The sequence below is a fragment of the Oncorhynchus gorbuscha genome, unplaced genomic scaffold, assembly GCF_021184085.1.
Source record: "Oncorhynchus gorbuscha isolate QuinsamMale2020 ecotype Even-year unplaced genomic scaffold, OgorEven_v1.0 Un_scaffold_2008, whole genome shotgun sequence".
NCBI classification, from domain to species: domain Eukaryota; kingdom Metazoa; phylum Chordata; class Actinopteri; order Salmoniformes; family Salmonidae; genus Oncorhynchus; species Oncorhynchus gorbuscha.
In genome coordinates, this window is record NW_025746625.1 from 1 (window position 1) to 17,324 (window position 17,324).

General features: G+C 47.7%; 1 protein-coding gene across 1 annotated transcript; it reads left to right on the top strand.

Annotated features, from left to right (window-relative positions):
• Positions 1–42: 42 nt before the first annotated feature.
• LOC124024799 (acidic proline-rich protein HP43A-like) lies at positions 43–565 on the top strand (the record flags this gene model as incomplete). The annotated part of the gene is made up of 1 exon (XM_046338553.1): positions 43–565. A coding segment is annotated over one exon (523 nt), but the record flags the coding sequence as incomplete, so codon positions are not given.
• Positions 566–17,324: the final 16,759 nt, after the last annotated feature.

Sequence of the window (17,324 nt, forward strand, 5' to 3'; positions counted from 1 at the left end):
AGCAGAGGCCCAGTGGAAACAGTAGCTGCCCAGTGGAAACAGCAGCGGCCCAGTGGAAACAGCAGCGGCCCAGTGGAAACAGAGGAGGCCCAGTGGAAACAGCAGCATCCCAGTGGAAACAGAGGAGGCCCAGAGGAAACAGAGGAGGCCCAGTGGAAACAGCTGCTGCCCAGAGGAAACAGAGGAGGCCCAGTGGAAACAGCAGAGGCCCAGTGGAAACAGTAGAGGCCCAGTGGAAACAGCAGAGGCCCAGTGGAAACAGAGGAGACCCAGTGAAAACAGAGGAGGCCCAGTGGAAACAGAGGAGGCCCAGTGGAAACAGCAGAGGCCCAGTGGAAACAGCAGAGGCCCAGTGGAAACAGCAGGGGCCCAGTGGAAACAGCAGGGGCCCAGTGGAAACAGCAGCGGCCCAGTGGAAACAGAGGAGGCCCAGAGGAAACAGCAGCGGCCCAGTGGAAACAGCAGAGGCCCAGTGGAAACAGTAGCTGCCCAGTGGAAACAGCAGCGGCCCAGTGGAAACAGAGGAGGCCCAGTGGAAACAGTAGAGGCCCAGTGGAAACAGTAGAGGCCCAGTGGAAACAGAGGAGGCCCAGTGGAAACAGCAGCATCCCAGTGGAAACAGAGGAGGCCCAGTGGAAACAGCAGCTGCCCAGAGGAAACAGAGGAGGCCCAGTGGAAACAGCAGAGGCCCAGTGGAAACAGCAGGGGCCCAGTGGAAACAGCAGTGGCCCAATGGAAACAGAGGAGGCCCAGTGGAAACAACAGAGGCCCAGTGGAAACAGCAGCGGCCCAGTGGAAACAGCAGAGGCCCAGTGGAAACAGCAGAGGCCCAGTGGAAACAGCAGAGGCCCAGTGGAAACAGCGGAGGCCCAGTGGAAACAGCAGAGGCCCAGTGGAAACAGCAGAGGCCCAGTGGAAACAGAGATATTAATAGTGATTCATGATTCAACTAATCTGTCTCCAATGAGGATTAATGATAGCCTACAACGAATATTACTGTAACGCACGCACGCACGCACGCACGCACGCACGCACGCACGCACGCACGCACGCACGCACGCACGCACGCACGCACGCACGCACGCACGCACGCACGCACGCACGCACGCACGCACGCACGCACGCACGCACGCACGCACACACACAGGCCCAGTGGAAACAGCAGAGGCCCGTGGAAACAGCAGAGGCCCAGTGGAAACAAGAGATATTAATAGTGATTCACACACACACACACACACACACACACACACACACACACATACACACACACACACACACACACACACACACACACACACATACACACACACACACACACACACACACACACACTGCAAGCCCTCTCAGTGTCTTAACATCTCAGTCCCACCTGCTAGATGCTCCTCTTCATCAGCCCATGTCCTGTCCTGTCCCATAACAACAGTGAGATGCTCCTCTTCATCAGCCCATGTCCTGTCCCATAACAACAGTGAGAACACCTGTACCTGCTGTGGGTAGCAGCACACAACTCCCAGGTTTGATATTAGGCATTAAACAACCTCTCTGAACAGCCCCCATGACAGAGTCTCTGCTCCAGTGGAGAGGCACGGTGACTCCCCCCTCCCACATCCTGAACTGTTACAGACGCTTCACACATTGCCGTTAGGTGGTATGACGCTGCAATGGACAGCTGCCTTTTTACTCGTTCCTGACCAGTTCTGCTTTCTTGTGTTTTTGTTTTGAGCTGATCTTGAACTTCTGTTTCCACCCTGGATCCCTACGACCAGAAAGAGTTTCAGGACATCAGGACAGCGATCGCTAACCTTCGATGTGGAGCTGCTCCAGTTTATTCTCCAGTGATCGAACGTTCGCCAATAAACCCGGAGGGGAAAGGTGGTATTTTCGTCTGGGTGCCCCGCATGTCGGCCTCTCTTACGCAGTCTCTTCCTTTCCCAAGTTGTCTGGATGTCCTTTGGGTGTAGGACCGTTCTTGATACACAGGGGAAACTGTTGAGCGTGAGAAAAAAAAAACAGCATCTTTGCAATTCTTGACACACTCAAATGGGTGCACCTGGCACCTACTACCACTTCCTGTCCGAAGGCACGTACATCTTTTGTCTTGCCCCTTCACCCTCTGAATGACACACAGACACAATCCATTTATCAATTGTCTCAAGGTTTAAAAAATCCTTATTTAACCACCTGTCTCCTCCCCTTCATCTACATGTCTCCTCCCCTGCATCTACATGTCTCCTCCCCTTCATCTACATGTCTCCTCCCCTTCATCTACACTGACTGAAGTGGATTTGTGACATCTATCTATGATTCTATAAGGAATCATAGCTTTCACCTGGTCAGTCGACGTCATGGAAAGAGCTGGTGTTCCTAATGTTTTGTTCACTCAGTGTCCATCTAGCTGGTTTTTCTATGCATAGGCAGGACCCAAACGGTAGCTGGGGGTAAGCTAAAGGGGGGAGGGGTGTGTCTCTCTGTTAACAACAGCTGGTTCTTTAATATTAAGGAAGTCTTGAGTTTCTGCTCACCCGAGGTAGAGTACCTCATGATAAGCTGTAGATCACACTATTTTACAGACAGAGTTTTCATCTATATTTTAATGGTAGCTGTCTATTTACCACGACTAACTGATGCTGGCACTAAGACAGCACTCAACCAGCTGTATAGGTGGCCTAGTGGTTAGAGTGTAGAGGCAGCAGGGTAGCCTAGTGGTTAGAGTGTAGAGGCGGCAGGGTAGCCTAGTGGTGAGAGTGTAGAGGCGGCAGGGTAGCCTAGTGGTTAGAGTGTAGAGGCAGCAGGGTAGCCTAGTGGTCAGAGTGTAGAGGTGGCAGGTAGCCTAGTGGTTAGAGTGTAGAGGCAGCAGGGTAGCCTAGTGGTTAGAGTGTAGAGGAGGCAGGGTAGCCTAGTGGTTAGAGCGTTGGGCCAGTAACTGAAAGGTTGCTAGATGGAGTCCCTGAGCTGACAAGGTAAAACATCTGTCGTTCTGCCCCTGTTCACTAGGCAGTTAACCCCACTGTTCCCTAGGCAGTTAACCCACTGTTCCTAGACCAGTTAACCCACTGTTCCTAGACAGTTAACCCACTGTTCCTAGCCAGTTAACCCCACTGTTCCTAGACCAGTTAACCCACTGTTCCTAGGCAGTTAACCCCACTGTTCCTAGGCAGTTAACCCCACTGTTCCTAGACCAGTTAACCCCCTGTTCCACTGTTCCTAGACCAGTTAACCCACTGTTCCTAGACCAGTTAACCCACTGTTCCTAGACCAGTTAACCCACTGTTCCTAGGCAGTTAACCCACTGTTCCTAGACCAGTTAACCCACTGTTCCTAGACCAGTTAACCCACTGTTTCTAGACCAGTTAACCCCACTGTTCCTAGACCAGTTAACCCACTGTTCCTAGGCAGTTAACCCACTGTTCCTAGACCAGTTAACCCACTGTTTCTAGACCAGTTAACCCCACTGTTCCTAGACCAGTTAACCCACTGTTCCTAGACCAGTTAACCCACTGTTCCTAGACCAGTTAACCCACTGTTCCTAGCCAGTTAACCCACTGTTCCTAGACCAGTTAACCCACTGTTCCTAGACCAGTTAACCCACTGTTCCTAGGCAGTTAACCCACTGTTCCTAGACCAGTTAACCCACTGTTCCTAGACCAGTTAACCCCCTGTTCCTAGACCAGTTAACCCACTGTTGCTAGGCCAGTTAACCCACTGTTCCTAGACCAGTTAACCCACTGTTCCTAGACCAGTTAACCCACTGTTCCTAGACCAGTTAACCCACTGTTCCTAGACCAGTTAACCCACTGTTCCTAGACCAGTTAACCCACTGTTCCTAGACCAGTTAACCCACTGTTCCTAGACCAGTTAACCCACTGTTCCTAGACCAGTTAACCCACTGTTCCTAGGCCAGTTAACCCACTGTTCCTAGACCAGTTAACCCACTGTTCCTAGACCAGTTAACCCACTGTTCCTAGACCAGTTAACCCACTGTTCCTAGGCAGTTAACCCACTGTTCCTAGGCAGTTAACCCACTGTTCCTAGACCAGTTAACCCACTGTTCCTAGACCAGTTAACCCACTGTTCCTAGGCAGTTAACCCACTGTTCCTAGACCAGTTAACCCACTGTTCCTAGACCAGTTAACCCACTGTTCCTAGACCAGTTAACCCCACTGTTCCTAGGCCAGTTAACCCACTGTTCCTAGACCAGTTAACCCACTGTTCCTAGGCAGTGTTACGTCTTCTATGAATTGTGAGTGGAGAAGTCAAGCGCAGAGAGCAGGTAATTCCGTATGTGGATATTTTATTCCAAAGACAGTAGAGCCACGGACATGTAAAACACCAGGGCGCATGAAACAACCCGTCCAAAATACAACGGACTAAAACTGTCCGGAAAAATATAGATAACACTCATACACCAGATAACAGAGAACAAGCCCGCACTAATACCCAGCGGGCCTAGTGCCCTTAAATACCCTACAAACAAACCCTAACTCAAAACAGGTGAACCCAATTAAACCCAATAAACAGAAACAAACGGAAAGGGAATCGATGGCAGCTAATAGGCCGGCGACGACGACCGCCGAGCGCCGCCCGAACAGGAAGAGGAACCATCTTCGGCGAGATTCGTGACAGGCTGTTAACCCACTGTTCCTCGGCCGTCATTGTAAATAAGAATTAGCCTGTTTCCACTGACTTGCCTAGTTAAATAACGGTTAAAAATTGGCCCATAAGCAAACAGGAAATTGTTAATTCAGACGTGACGCTCCTAGTGGCCGGGGATTTTAATACAGGAAGTAAAATGTGTTTTTACAACCTTTCTACCGAGCATGTAAAACTCTAGATCACTTTTATACTCCACATACAGAAATGCACACAAAGCTCACCCTCCATTTGGCAAACATGACTCAAACAGGAAGTACCAGTGACGCGCTCAATATAGGGGATGCTAAGCTACAGGACTGTTTCTCCAGCACAGAGTGGAACATGTCCCGCAATTCATCCAATGGCATTGAGGAGTTTTACCACATCAGTCACCGGCTTCATTGATGAGGCCCTAAAAATTTGTCATAGACTCCAGCCACCCAAGTCGTATTCTCTCTGCTACCTGACTGCAAGCGCTACCGATGCATCAAGTCTGGAAGCAACAGGACCCTGAACAGCTTCTACCCTCCGAGCCATAAGACAAATACTTGATAAATAGTTAGCTTCTGCTAGTGTTTGTCTATCCTGTATATAGCCAAGTTATGACCTCGTACCCCTGCACATTGACTCGGTTCTAGTACCCTGTGTATATAGCCAAGTTATTACCTCGTACCCCTGCACATTGACTCGGTTCTAGTACCCTGTGTATATAGCCAAGTTATTACCTCGTACCCCTGCGCATTGACTCGGTTCTGGTTCCCCGTGTATATAGCCAAGTTGTTTCCTCGTACCCCTGCACATTGACTCGGTTCTGGTACCCCGTGTATAAAGCCAAGTTATTACCTCGTACCCCTGCGCATTGACTCGGTTCTGGTACCCAGTGTATAAAGCCAAGTTATTACCTCGTACCCCTGCGCATTGACTCGGTTCTGGTACCCAGTGTATAAAGCCAAGTTATTACCTCGTACCCCTGCTCATTGACTCGGTTCTGGTACCCCGTGTATAAAGCCAAGTTATTACCTCGTACCCCTGCACATTGACTCGGTTCTGGTACCCCGTGTATAAAGCCAAGTTATTACCTCGTACCCCTGCACATTGACTCGGTTCTGGTACCCCGTGTATATAGCCAAGTTGTTACCTCGTACCCCTGCACATTGACTCGGTTCTGGTACCCCGTGTATAAAGCCAAGTTATCGTTACTCACTGTGGATTTATTATGACTTTTCTATTATTTCTCTATTTTTTTTCTCTCGACATTGTTGGGATTGGCCCGTAAGTAAGCATTACACTGTTAGTCTACACCTGTTGTTTGGAAGGGCCCGTCAGTAAGCATTACACTGTTAGTCTACACCTGTTGTTGGGAAGGGCCCGTCAGTAAGCATTACACTGTTAGTCTACACCTGATGTTTACGAAGCACGTGACAGATAATATTTGTTTTGATTTGGGCTGTCAGGCTGTCGCTCAAATGGAACCCTATTCTCTGGTCAAATGGAACCCTATTCTCTGGTCAAATGGAACCCTATTCTCTGGTCAAATGGAACCCTATTCTCTGGTTAAATGGAACCCTATTTTCTGGTCAAATGGAACCCTATTCCCTGGTCAAATGGAACCCTATTCTCTGGTCAAATGGAACCCTATTCTCTGGTCAAATGGAACCCTATTCTCTGGTCAAATGGAACCCTATTCTCTGGTCAAATGGAACCCTATTCTCTGGTCAAATGGAACCGGAACCCTATTCTCTGGTCAAATGGAACCCTATTCTCTGGTCAAATGGAACCCTATTCTCTGGTCAAATTGAACCCTATTCTCTGGTCAAATGGAACCCTATTCTCTGGTCAAATGGAACCCTATTCTCTGGTCAAATGGAACCCTATTCCCTGGTTAAATGGAACCCTATTCTCTGGTCAAATTGAACCCTATTCTCTGGTCAAATGGAACCCTATGCTCTGGTCAAATGGAACCCTATTCTCTGGTCAAATGGAACCCTATTCTCTGGTCAAATTGAACCCCATTCTCTGGTCAAATGGAACCCTATTCTCTGGTCAAATGGAACCCTATTCCCTGGATAAATGGAACCCTATTCTCTGGTCAAATTGAACCCTATTCTCTGGTCAAATTGAACCATATTCTCTGGTCAAATGGAACCCTATTCTCTGGTCAAATGGAACCCTATTCTCTGGTGAAATGGAACCCTATTCTCTGGTCAAATGGAACCCTATTCTCTGGTCAAATGGAACCCTATTCTCTGGTCAAATGGAACCCTATTCTCTGGTCAAATTGAACCCTATTCTCTGGTCAAATGGAACCCTATTCTCTGGTCAAATGGAACCCTATTCTCTGGTCAAATGGAACCGGAACCCTATTCTCTGGTCAAATGGAACCCTATTCTCTGGTCAAATTGAACCCTATTCTCTGGTCAAATTGAACCCTATTCTCTGGTCAAATTGAACCCTATTCTCTGGTCAAATGGAACCCTATTCTCTGGTCAAATGGAACCCTATTCTCTGGTCAAATGGAACCCTATTCTATGGTCAAATGGAACCCTATTCCTTGGTTAAATGGAACCCTATTCTCTGGTCAAATTGAACCCTATTCTCTGGTCAAATTGAACCCTATTCTCTGGTCAAATGGAACCCTATTCTCTGGTCAAATGGAACCCTATTCTCTGGTCAAATGGAACCGGAACCCTATTCTCTGGTCAAATGGAACCCTATTCTCTGGTCAAATTGAACCCTATTCTCTGGTCAAATTGAACCCTATTCTCTGGTCAAATTGAACCCTATTCTCTGGTCAAATTGAACCCTATTCTCTGGTCAAATGGAACCCTATTCTCTGGTCAAATGGAACCCTATTCTCTGGTCAAATGGAACCCTATTCCCTGGTTAAATGGAACCCTATTCTCTGGTCAAATTGAACCCTATTCTCTGGTCAAATGGAACCCTATGCTCTGGTCAAATGGAACCCTATTCTCTGGTCAAATGGAACCCTATTCTCTGGTCAAATTGAACCCCATTCTCTGGTCAAATGGAACCCTATGATCTGGTCAAATGGAACACTATTCCCTGGTTAAATGGAACCCTATTCTCTGGTCAAATTGAACCCTATTCTCTGGTCAAATGGAACCCTATTCTCTGGTCAAATGGAACCCTATTCTCTGGTCAAATGGAACCCTATTCTCTGGTCAAATGGAACCCTATTCTCTGGTCAAATGGAACCCTATTCTCTGGTCAAATGGAACCGGAACCCTATTCTCTGGTCAAATGGAACCCTATTCTCTGGTCAAATGGAACCCTATTCTCTGGTCAAATGGAACCCTATTCTCTGGTCAAATTGAACCCTATTCTCTGGTCAAATTGAACCCTATTCTCTGGTCAAATTGAACCCTATTCTCTGGTCAAATGGAACCCTATTCTCTGGTCAAATGGAACCCTATTCTCTGGTCAAATGGAACCCTATTCCCTTGTTAAATGGAACCCTATTCTCTGGTCAAATGGAACCCTATTCCCTGGTTAAATGGAACCCTATTCCCTGGTTAAATGGAACCCTATTCTCTGGTCAAATGGAACCCTATTCTCTGGTCAAATGGAACCCTATTCCTGGTCAAATGGAACCCTATTCTCTGGTCAAATGGAACCCTATTCTCTGGTCAAATGGAACCGGAACCCTATTCTCTGGTCAAATGGAACCCTATTCTCTGGTCAAATGGAACCCTATTCTCTGGTCAAATGGAACCCTATTCTCTGGTCAAATGGAACCCTATGCTCTGGTCAAATGGAACCCTATTCTCTGGTCAAATGGAACCCTATTCTCTGGTCAAATTGAACCCTATTCTCTGGTCAAATTGAACCATATTCTCTGGTCAAATGGAACCCTATTCTCTGGTCAAATGGAACCCTATTCTCTGGTCAAATGGAACCCTATTCTCTGGTCAAATGGAACCCTATTCCCTTGTTAAATGGAACCCTATTCTCTGGTCAAATTGAACCCTATTCTCTGGTCAAATGGATCCCTATTCCCTGGTTAAATGGAACCCTATTCTCTGGTCAAATGGAACCCTATTCTCTGGTCAAATGGAACCCTATTCTCTGGTCAAATGGAACCCTATTCCTGGTCAAATGGAACCCTATTCTCTGGTCAAATGGAACCCTATTCCTGGTTAAATGGAACCCTATTCTCTGGTCAAATGGAACCCTATTCTCTGGTCAAATGGAACCCTATGCTCTGGTCAAATGGAACCCTATTCCCTGGTTAAATGGAACCCTATTCTCTGGTCAAATTGAACCCTATTCTCTGGTCAAATGGAACCCTATTCTCTGGTCAAATTGAACCCTATTCTCTGGTCAAATTGAATCCTATTCTCTGGTCAAATTGAACCCTATTCTCTGGTCAAATGGAACCCTATTCTCTGGTCAAATGGAACCCTATTCTCTGGTCAAATGGAACCCTATTCCCTGGTTAAATGGAACCCTATTCTCTGGTCAAATGGAACCCTATTCTCTGGTCAAATTGAACCCTATTCTCTGGTCAAATTGAACCCTATTCTCTGGTCAAATTGAACCCTATTCTCTGGTCAAATGGAACCCTATTCTCTGGTCAAATGGAACCCTATTCTCTGGTCAAATGGAACCCTATTCCCTTGTTAAATGGAACCCTATTCTCTGGTCAAATTGAACCCTATTCTCTGGTCAAATGGATCCCTATTCCCTGGTTAAATGGAACCCTATTCTCTGGTCAAATGGAACCCTATTCTCTGGTCAAATGGAACCCTATTCCTGGTCAAATGGAACCCTATTCTCTGGTCAAATGGAACCCTATTCCTGGTTAAATGGAACCCTATTCTCTGGTCAAATGGAACCCTATTCTCTGGTCAAATGGAACCCTATTCTCTGGTCAAATGGAACCCTATTCTCTGGTCAAATGGAACCCTATGCTCTGGTCAAATGGAACCCTATTCTCTGGTCAAATGGAACCCTATTCTCTGGTCAAATTGAACCCTATTCTCTGGTCAAATTGAACCATATTCTCTGGTCAAATGGAACCCTATTCTCTGGTCAAATGGAACCCTATTCTCTGGTCAAATGGAACCCTATTCCCTTGTTAAATGGAACCCTATTCTCTGGTCAAATTGAACCCTATTCTCTGGTCAAATGGATCCCTATTCCCTGGTTAAATGGAACCCTATTCTCTGGTCAAATGGAACCCTATTCTCTGGTCAAATGGAACCCTATTCTCTGGTCAAATGGAACCCTATTCCTGGTCAAATGGAACCCTATTCTCTGGTCAAATGGAACCCTATTCCTGGTTAAATGGAACCCTATTCTCTGGTCAAATGGAACCCTATTCTCTGGTCAAATGGAACCCTATTCTCTGGTCAAATGGAACCCTATTCTCTGGTCAAATGGAACCCTATTCTCTGGTCAAATGGAACCCTATTCCCTGGTTAAATGGAACCCTATTCTCTGGTCAAATGGAACCCTATTCTCTGGTCAAATTGAACCCTATTCTCTGGTCAAATTGAACCCTATTCTCTGGTCAAATTGAACCCTATTCTCTGGTCAAATGGAACCCTATTCTCTGGTCAAATGGAACCCTATTCTCTGGTCAAATGGAACCCTATTCCCTTGTTAAATGGAACCCTATTCTCTGGTCAAATTGAACCCTATTCTCTGGTCAAATGGATCCCTATTCCCTGGTTAAATGGAACCCTATTCTCTGGTCAAATGGAACCCTATTCTCTGGTCAAATGGAACCCTATTCCTGGTCAAATGGAACCCTATTCTCTGGTCAAATGGAACCCTATTCCTGGTTAAATGGAACCCTATTCTCTGGTCAAATGGAACCCTATTCTCTGGTCAAATGGAACCCTATTCTCTGGTCAAATGGAACCCTATTCTCTGGTCAAATGGAACCCTATGCTCTGGTCAAATGGAACCCTATTCTCTGGTCAAATGGAACCCTATTCTCTGGTCAAATTGAACCCTATTCTCTGGTCAAATTGAACCATATTCTCTGGTCAAATGGAACCCTATTCTCTGGTCAAATGGAACCCTATTCTCTGGTCAAATGGAACCCTATTCCCTTGTTAAATGGAACCCTATTCTCTGGTCAAATTGAACCCTATTCTCTGGTCAAATGGATCCCTATTCCCTGGTTAAATGGAACCCTATTCTCTGGTCAAATGGAACCCTATTCTCTGGTCAAATGGAACCCTATTCTCTGGTCAAATGGAACCCTATTCCTGGTCAAATGGAACCCTATTCTCTGGTCAAATGGAACCCTATTCCTGGTTAAATGGAACCCTATTCTCTGGTCAAATGGAACCCTATTCTCTGGTCAAATGGAACCCTATTCTCTGGTCAAATGGAACCCTATTCTCTGGTCAAATGGAACCCTATTCTCTGGTCAAATGGAACCCTATTCCCTGGTCAAATGGAACCCTATTCTCTGGTCAAATGGAACCCTATTCTCTGGTCAAATGGAACCCTATTCTCTGGTCAAATGGAACCCTATGCCCTGGTCAAATGGAAGCCTATTCTCTGGTCAGGATGGGTAATGTACACCACATGATTTGGGTCTAACGCAGTCATCTGTGGAGAATATTGTCTGGTCTCTTCAACCACCATTAACACGGCACATCCTAATGGAAAAGGAAACTGCTTTAGATGACATACCAAACAGATAATGCCCCTCCTACATGTGAGATTGACCGGGGCCTGGGTCTATTTTCTACTCCGTGAGTCGGCCTCGGGGCCTAACTGATGTCAGACGCAACGAGAGCATCTGGGCTCTGTGTTTGTTTACTTTCCGATGATCTCATGATCTCTCTCTGTCTCTCTGTCTCTCTCTCTCTCTCTCTCTCTCTCTCTCTCTCTCTCTCTCTCTCTCTCTCTCTCTCTCTCTCTCTCTCTCTCTCTCTCTCTCTCTCTGTGTCTCTCTCTCTCTCTCTGTGTCTCTCTCTCTCTCTCTCTGTGTCTCTCTCTCTCTCTCTCTCTCTCTCTCTCTCTCTCTCTCTCTCTCTCTCTCTCTCTCTCTCTCTCTCTCTCTCTCTCTCTCTCTCTCTGTGTCTCTCTCTCTCTCTGTGTCTCTCTCTCGCTCTCTCTCTCTCTCTCTCTCTCTCTCTCTCTCTCTCTCTCTCTCTCTCTCTCTCTCTCTCTCTCTCTCTCTCTCTCTCTCTCTCTCTCTCTCTCTCTCTCTCTCTCTCTCTCTCTCTCTCTCTGTCTCTCTCTCTCTCCTCCATTGCAGAGCAGCTATGTATAGGTAGTCTGTCAAACAGACTCATTCAGACTGTCGCACCCTGATGTAGAGAAGGGCTTGAGTCCTGGAGGTGTTGATGGCAACTGTGTTTCTCTCTGTCTGTGTGTGTGTGTGTGTGTGTGTGTGTGTGTGTGTGTGTGTGTGTGTGTGTGTGTGTGTGTGTGTGTGTGTGTGTGTGTGTGTGTGTGTGTGTGTGTGTGTGTGTGTGTGTGTGTGTGTGTGTGTGTGTGTGTGTGTGTGTGTGTGTGTGTGTGTGTGTGTGTAGAGATTCGTACAGGTGTGACAACCAACCTGTCAGCCTGCTTCACACCATAACACCACAGCTTTAAACACCATTCTTTGTCTAGTTGAGTCTTGTCAAGAGGTATTCTGAATTGAGACAATGGTGAGAGCAGCTTTCAGTCTGGTGTAACCAGGCTATAGCAGAGGGCCCCGAGCATGGAAAGCTAAAGGGAGAGCAGCTTTCAGTCTAGTTTAACCAGGCTATAGTAGAGGGCCCCGAGCATGGAAAGCTAAAGGGAGAGCAGCTTTCAGTCTGGTGTAACCAGGCTATAGTAGAGGGCCCCGAGCATGGAAAGCTAAAGGGAGAGCAGCTTTCAGTCTGGTGTAACCAGGCTATAGCAGAGGGCCCCGAGCATGGAAAGCTAAAGGGAGAGCAGCTTTCAGTCTGGTGTAACCAGGCTATAGTAGAGGGCCCCGAGCATGGAAAGCTAAAGGGAGAGCAGCTTTCAGTCTGGTGTAACCAGGCTATAGCAGAGGGCTGAACTGGGTGAGGTCATAATCCCCTTTACCAAGAAACCATCAAATATGCTTCTTGTCCTTCTGATTCAGAGAATTAAGAGTATTAATTATCTGGCTGATTTACAGTAATATGAGTATTATTTGTCTGGTTGATTTACAGTAATATGAGTAGTATTTTTCTGGTTGATTTACAGTAATATGAGTATTATTTGTCTGGTTGATTTACAGTAATATGAGTAGTATTATTCTGGTTGATTTACAGTAATATGAGTATTATTTGTCTGATTGATTTACACCAATATGAGTATTATTTGTCTGGTTGGTTTACAGTAATATGAGTATTATTCGTCTGGTTGGTTTACAGTAATATGAGTATTAATTGTCTGGTTGATTTACAGTAATATGAGTAGTATTTATATGGTTGATTTACAGTAATATGAGTATTAATTGTCTGATTGATTTACAGTAATATGAGTATTATTTGTCTGATTGATTTACACCAATATGAGTATTATTTGTCTGATTGATTTACAGTAATATGAGTATTATTCGTCTGGTTGGTTTACAGTAATATGAGTATTATTTGTCTGGTTGATTCTTAAGAGAGAGAGAAGCCCTAGAATGGAAACACTAGAGTGCTGGAAATGTCTAAACTGGATGAGATCATAATCCCCTTTACCAAGAAACCATCTAAAAAATAGATGTTGATTTACACACAAAAAGACACCCGTGGTATTTTGGGTTTTCAATCCGTGTGATTTGTAGAGATGATAAATGTGTTTGTTCTTTTACCTCGGGCCGTCATTGAAAATAAGAATTTCTTTCCAACTGCCTTATTCAGGGGCAGAACAACAGATTTGAACCTTGTCAGCTCGGGGATTTGAACCTGCAACCTTTTAGGTTAATAGTCAAACGCTCTAACCATTAGGCTACCCTGCCGCCCCTATGCTCCAACCACTAGGCTACCCTGCCCTCCATACGCTCCAACCACTAGGCTACCCTGCCGCCCCTACGCTCTAACAACTAGGCTACCCTGCCACCCCTACGCTCGAACCACTAGGCTACCCTGTCACCCCTACGCTCTAACAATTAGGCTACATAGCCACCCCTACACTCTAACCACTAGGCTACCCTGCCGCCTCTACACTCTAACCACTAGTCTACCTGCCTCCTCTACACTCTAACCACTAGGCTACCCTGCCGCCCCTACGCTCGAACCACTAGGCTACCCTGCCACCCCTACGCTTCAACCACTATGCTACCCTGCCACCCCTACACTCCAACCACTTGGCTACCCTGCCACCCCTATGCTCCAACCACTAGGCTACCCTGCCCTCCATACGCTCCAACCACTAGGCTACCCTGCCGCCCCTACGCTCTAACAACTAGGCTACCCTGCCACCCCTACGCTCGAACCACTAGGCTACCCTGTCACCCCTACGCTCTAACAATTAGGCTACATAGCCACCCCTACACTCTAACCACTAGGCTACCCTGCCGCCTCTACACTCTAACCACTAGTCTACCTGCCTCCTCTACACTCTAACCACTAGGCTACCCTGCCGCCCCTACGCTCGAACCACTAGGCTACCCTGCCACCCCTACGCTTCAACCACTATGCTACCCTGCCACCCCTACACTCCATCCACTTGGCTACCCTGCCACCCCTATGCTCCAACCACTAGGCTACCCTGCCGCCCCTACGCTATAACCACTAGGCTACCCTGCCGCCCCTACGCTATAACCACTAGGCTACCCTGCCGCCCCTACGCTATAACCACTAGGCTACCCTGCCGCCCCTACGCTATAACCACTAGGCTACCCTGCCGCCCCTACGCTATAACCACTAGGCTACCCTGCCGCCCCTACGCTATAACCACTAGGCTACCCTGCCGCCCCTACGCTATAACCACTAGGCTACCCTGCCACCCCTACGCTTCAACCACTATGCTACCCTGCCACCCCTACACTCCAACCACTTGGCTACCCTGCCACCCCTACGCTCCAACCACTAGGCTACCCTGCCGCCCCTACGCTATAACCACTAGGCTACCCTGCCGCCCCTACGCTCCAACCACTTGGCTACCCTGCCGCCCCTACGCTATAACCACTAGGCTACCCTGCCGCCCCTACGCTATAACCACTAGGCTACCCTGCCGCCCCTACGCTATAACCACTAGGCTACCCTGCTGCCCCTACGCTATAACCACTAGGCTACCCTGCCGCCCCTACGCTATAACCACTAGGCTACCCTGCCGCCCCTACGCTATAACCACTAGGCTACCCTGCCGCCCCTACGCTATAACCACTAGGCTACCCTGCTGCCCCAGGTTGCCTAGTAACATTCTTTGTTCCAGACAAAAAAAAACGCAAGACTTACGTCAGGAATGTCCCAAAGCTGAACACATGGGTTGTGTCCCAAAGCTGAACACATGGGTTGTGTCCCAAAGCTGAACACATGGGTTGTGTCCCAAAGCTGAACACATGGGTTGTGTCCCAAAGCTGAACACATGGGTTGTGTCCCAAAGCTGAACACATGGGTTGTGTCCCAAAGCTGAACACATGGGTTGTGTCCCAAAGCTGAACACATGGGTTGTGTCCCAAAGCTGAACACATGGGTTGTGTCCCAAAGCTGAACACATGGGTTGTGTCCCAAAGCTGAACACATGGGTTGTGTCCCAAAGCTGAACACATGGGTTGTGTCCCAAAGCTGAACACATGGGTTGTGTCCCAAAGCTGAACACATGGGTTGTGTCCCAAAGCTGAACACATGGGTTGTGTCCCAAAGCTGAACACATGGGTTGTGTCCCAAAGCTGAACACATGGGTTGTGTCCCAAAGCTGAACACATGGGTTGTGTCCCAAAGCTGAACACATGGGTTGTGTCCCAAAGCTGAACACATGGGTTGTGTCCCAAAGCTGAACACATGGGTTGTGTCCCAAAGCTGAACACATGGGTTGTGTCCCAAAGCTGAACACATGGGTTGTGTCCCAAAGCTGAACACATGGGTTGTGTCCCAAAGCTGAACACATGGGTTGTGTCCCAAAGCTGAACACATGGGTTGTGTCCCAAAGCTGAACACATGGGTTGTGTCCCAAAGCTGAACACATGGGTTGTGTCCCAAAGCTGAACACATGGGTTGTGTCCCAAAGCTGAACACATGGGTTGTGTCCCAAAGCTGAACACATGGGTTGTGTCCCAAAGCTGAACACATGGGTTGTGTCCCAAAGCTGAACACATGGGTTGTGTCCCAAAGCTGAACACATGGGTTGTGTCCCAAAGCTGAACACATGGGTTGTGTCCCAAAGCTGAACACATGGGTTGTGTCCCAAAGCTGAACACATGGGTTGTGTCCCAAAGCTGAACACATGGGTTGTGTCCCAAAGCTGAACACATGGGTTGTGTCCCAAAGCTGAACACATGGGTTGTGTCCCAAAGCTGAACACATGGGTTGTGTCCCAAAGCTGAACACATGGGTTGTGTCCCAAAGCTGAACACATGGGTTGTGTCCCAAAGCTGAACACATGGGTTGTGTCCCAAAGCTGAACACATGGGTTGTGTCCCAAAGCTGAACACATGGGTTGTGTCCCAAAGCTGAACACATGGGTTGTGTCCCAAATGGCACACTATTCCCTATGGGCTCTGGTCAAAAGCAGTGCACTAAATAGGGAATAGGGTGCCACTTGGGAGGCAAACCCATGGTACATTTCGTAAATATCCCTCTACAGACTCCAGGTGTTTGTTGACAGTGTGGTTCTCTGTTGCCTGTAGCAGGTTGACAGGAACTCTATAGTCTACCTTACACTCAGGTGAGTCTGGGAGTCTATACTGGAGAGATGCCTCCTACAGGTGAGTCTGGGAGTCTATACTACAGAGATGTCTCCTCCAGGTGAGTCTGGGAGTCTATACTACAGAGATGTCTCCTCCAGGTGAGTCTGGGAGTCTATACTACAGAGATGTCTCCTCCAGGTGAGTCTGGGAGTCTATACTACAGAGATGCCTCCTCCAGGTGAGTCTGGGAGTCTATACTACAGAGATGTCTCCTCCAGGTGAGCCTGGGAGTCTATACTACAGAGATGCCTCCTCCAGGTGAGTCTGGGAGTCTATACTACAGGCTGGTAATGGCTCACATCAACACCATTATCCCAGAAACCCTAGATCCACTCCAATTTGCATACCGCCCAAACAGATCCACAGATGACGCAATCTCTATCGCACTCCACACTGCCCTTTCCCACCTGGACAAAAGGAACACCTATGTGAGAATGCTGTTCATTGACTACAGCTCAGCGTTCAACACCAGAGTGCCCTTAAAGCTCATCACTAAGCTAAGGACCCTGGGACTAAACATCCCCTTCTGCAACTGGATCCTGGACTTCTTGACGGGCCGCCCCCCAGGTGGTTAGGGTAGGTAACAACACATCTGCCACGCTGATCCTCAAAACTGGAGCTCCCCAGGGGTGCGTGCTCAGTCCCCTCATGTACTCCCTGTTCACCCACGACTGCATGTTCAGGCCAGGCACGACTCCAATCGCCGACAACGACGAAACAGCCTATAGGGAGGTGGTCAGAGACCTCGCCGGGTGGTGCCAGAATAACAACCTATCCCTCAACGTAACCAAGACTAAGGAGATGATTGTGGACTACAGGAAAAGGAGGACCGATCACACCACCATTCTCATCGACGGGGCTGTAG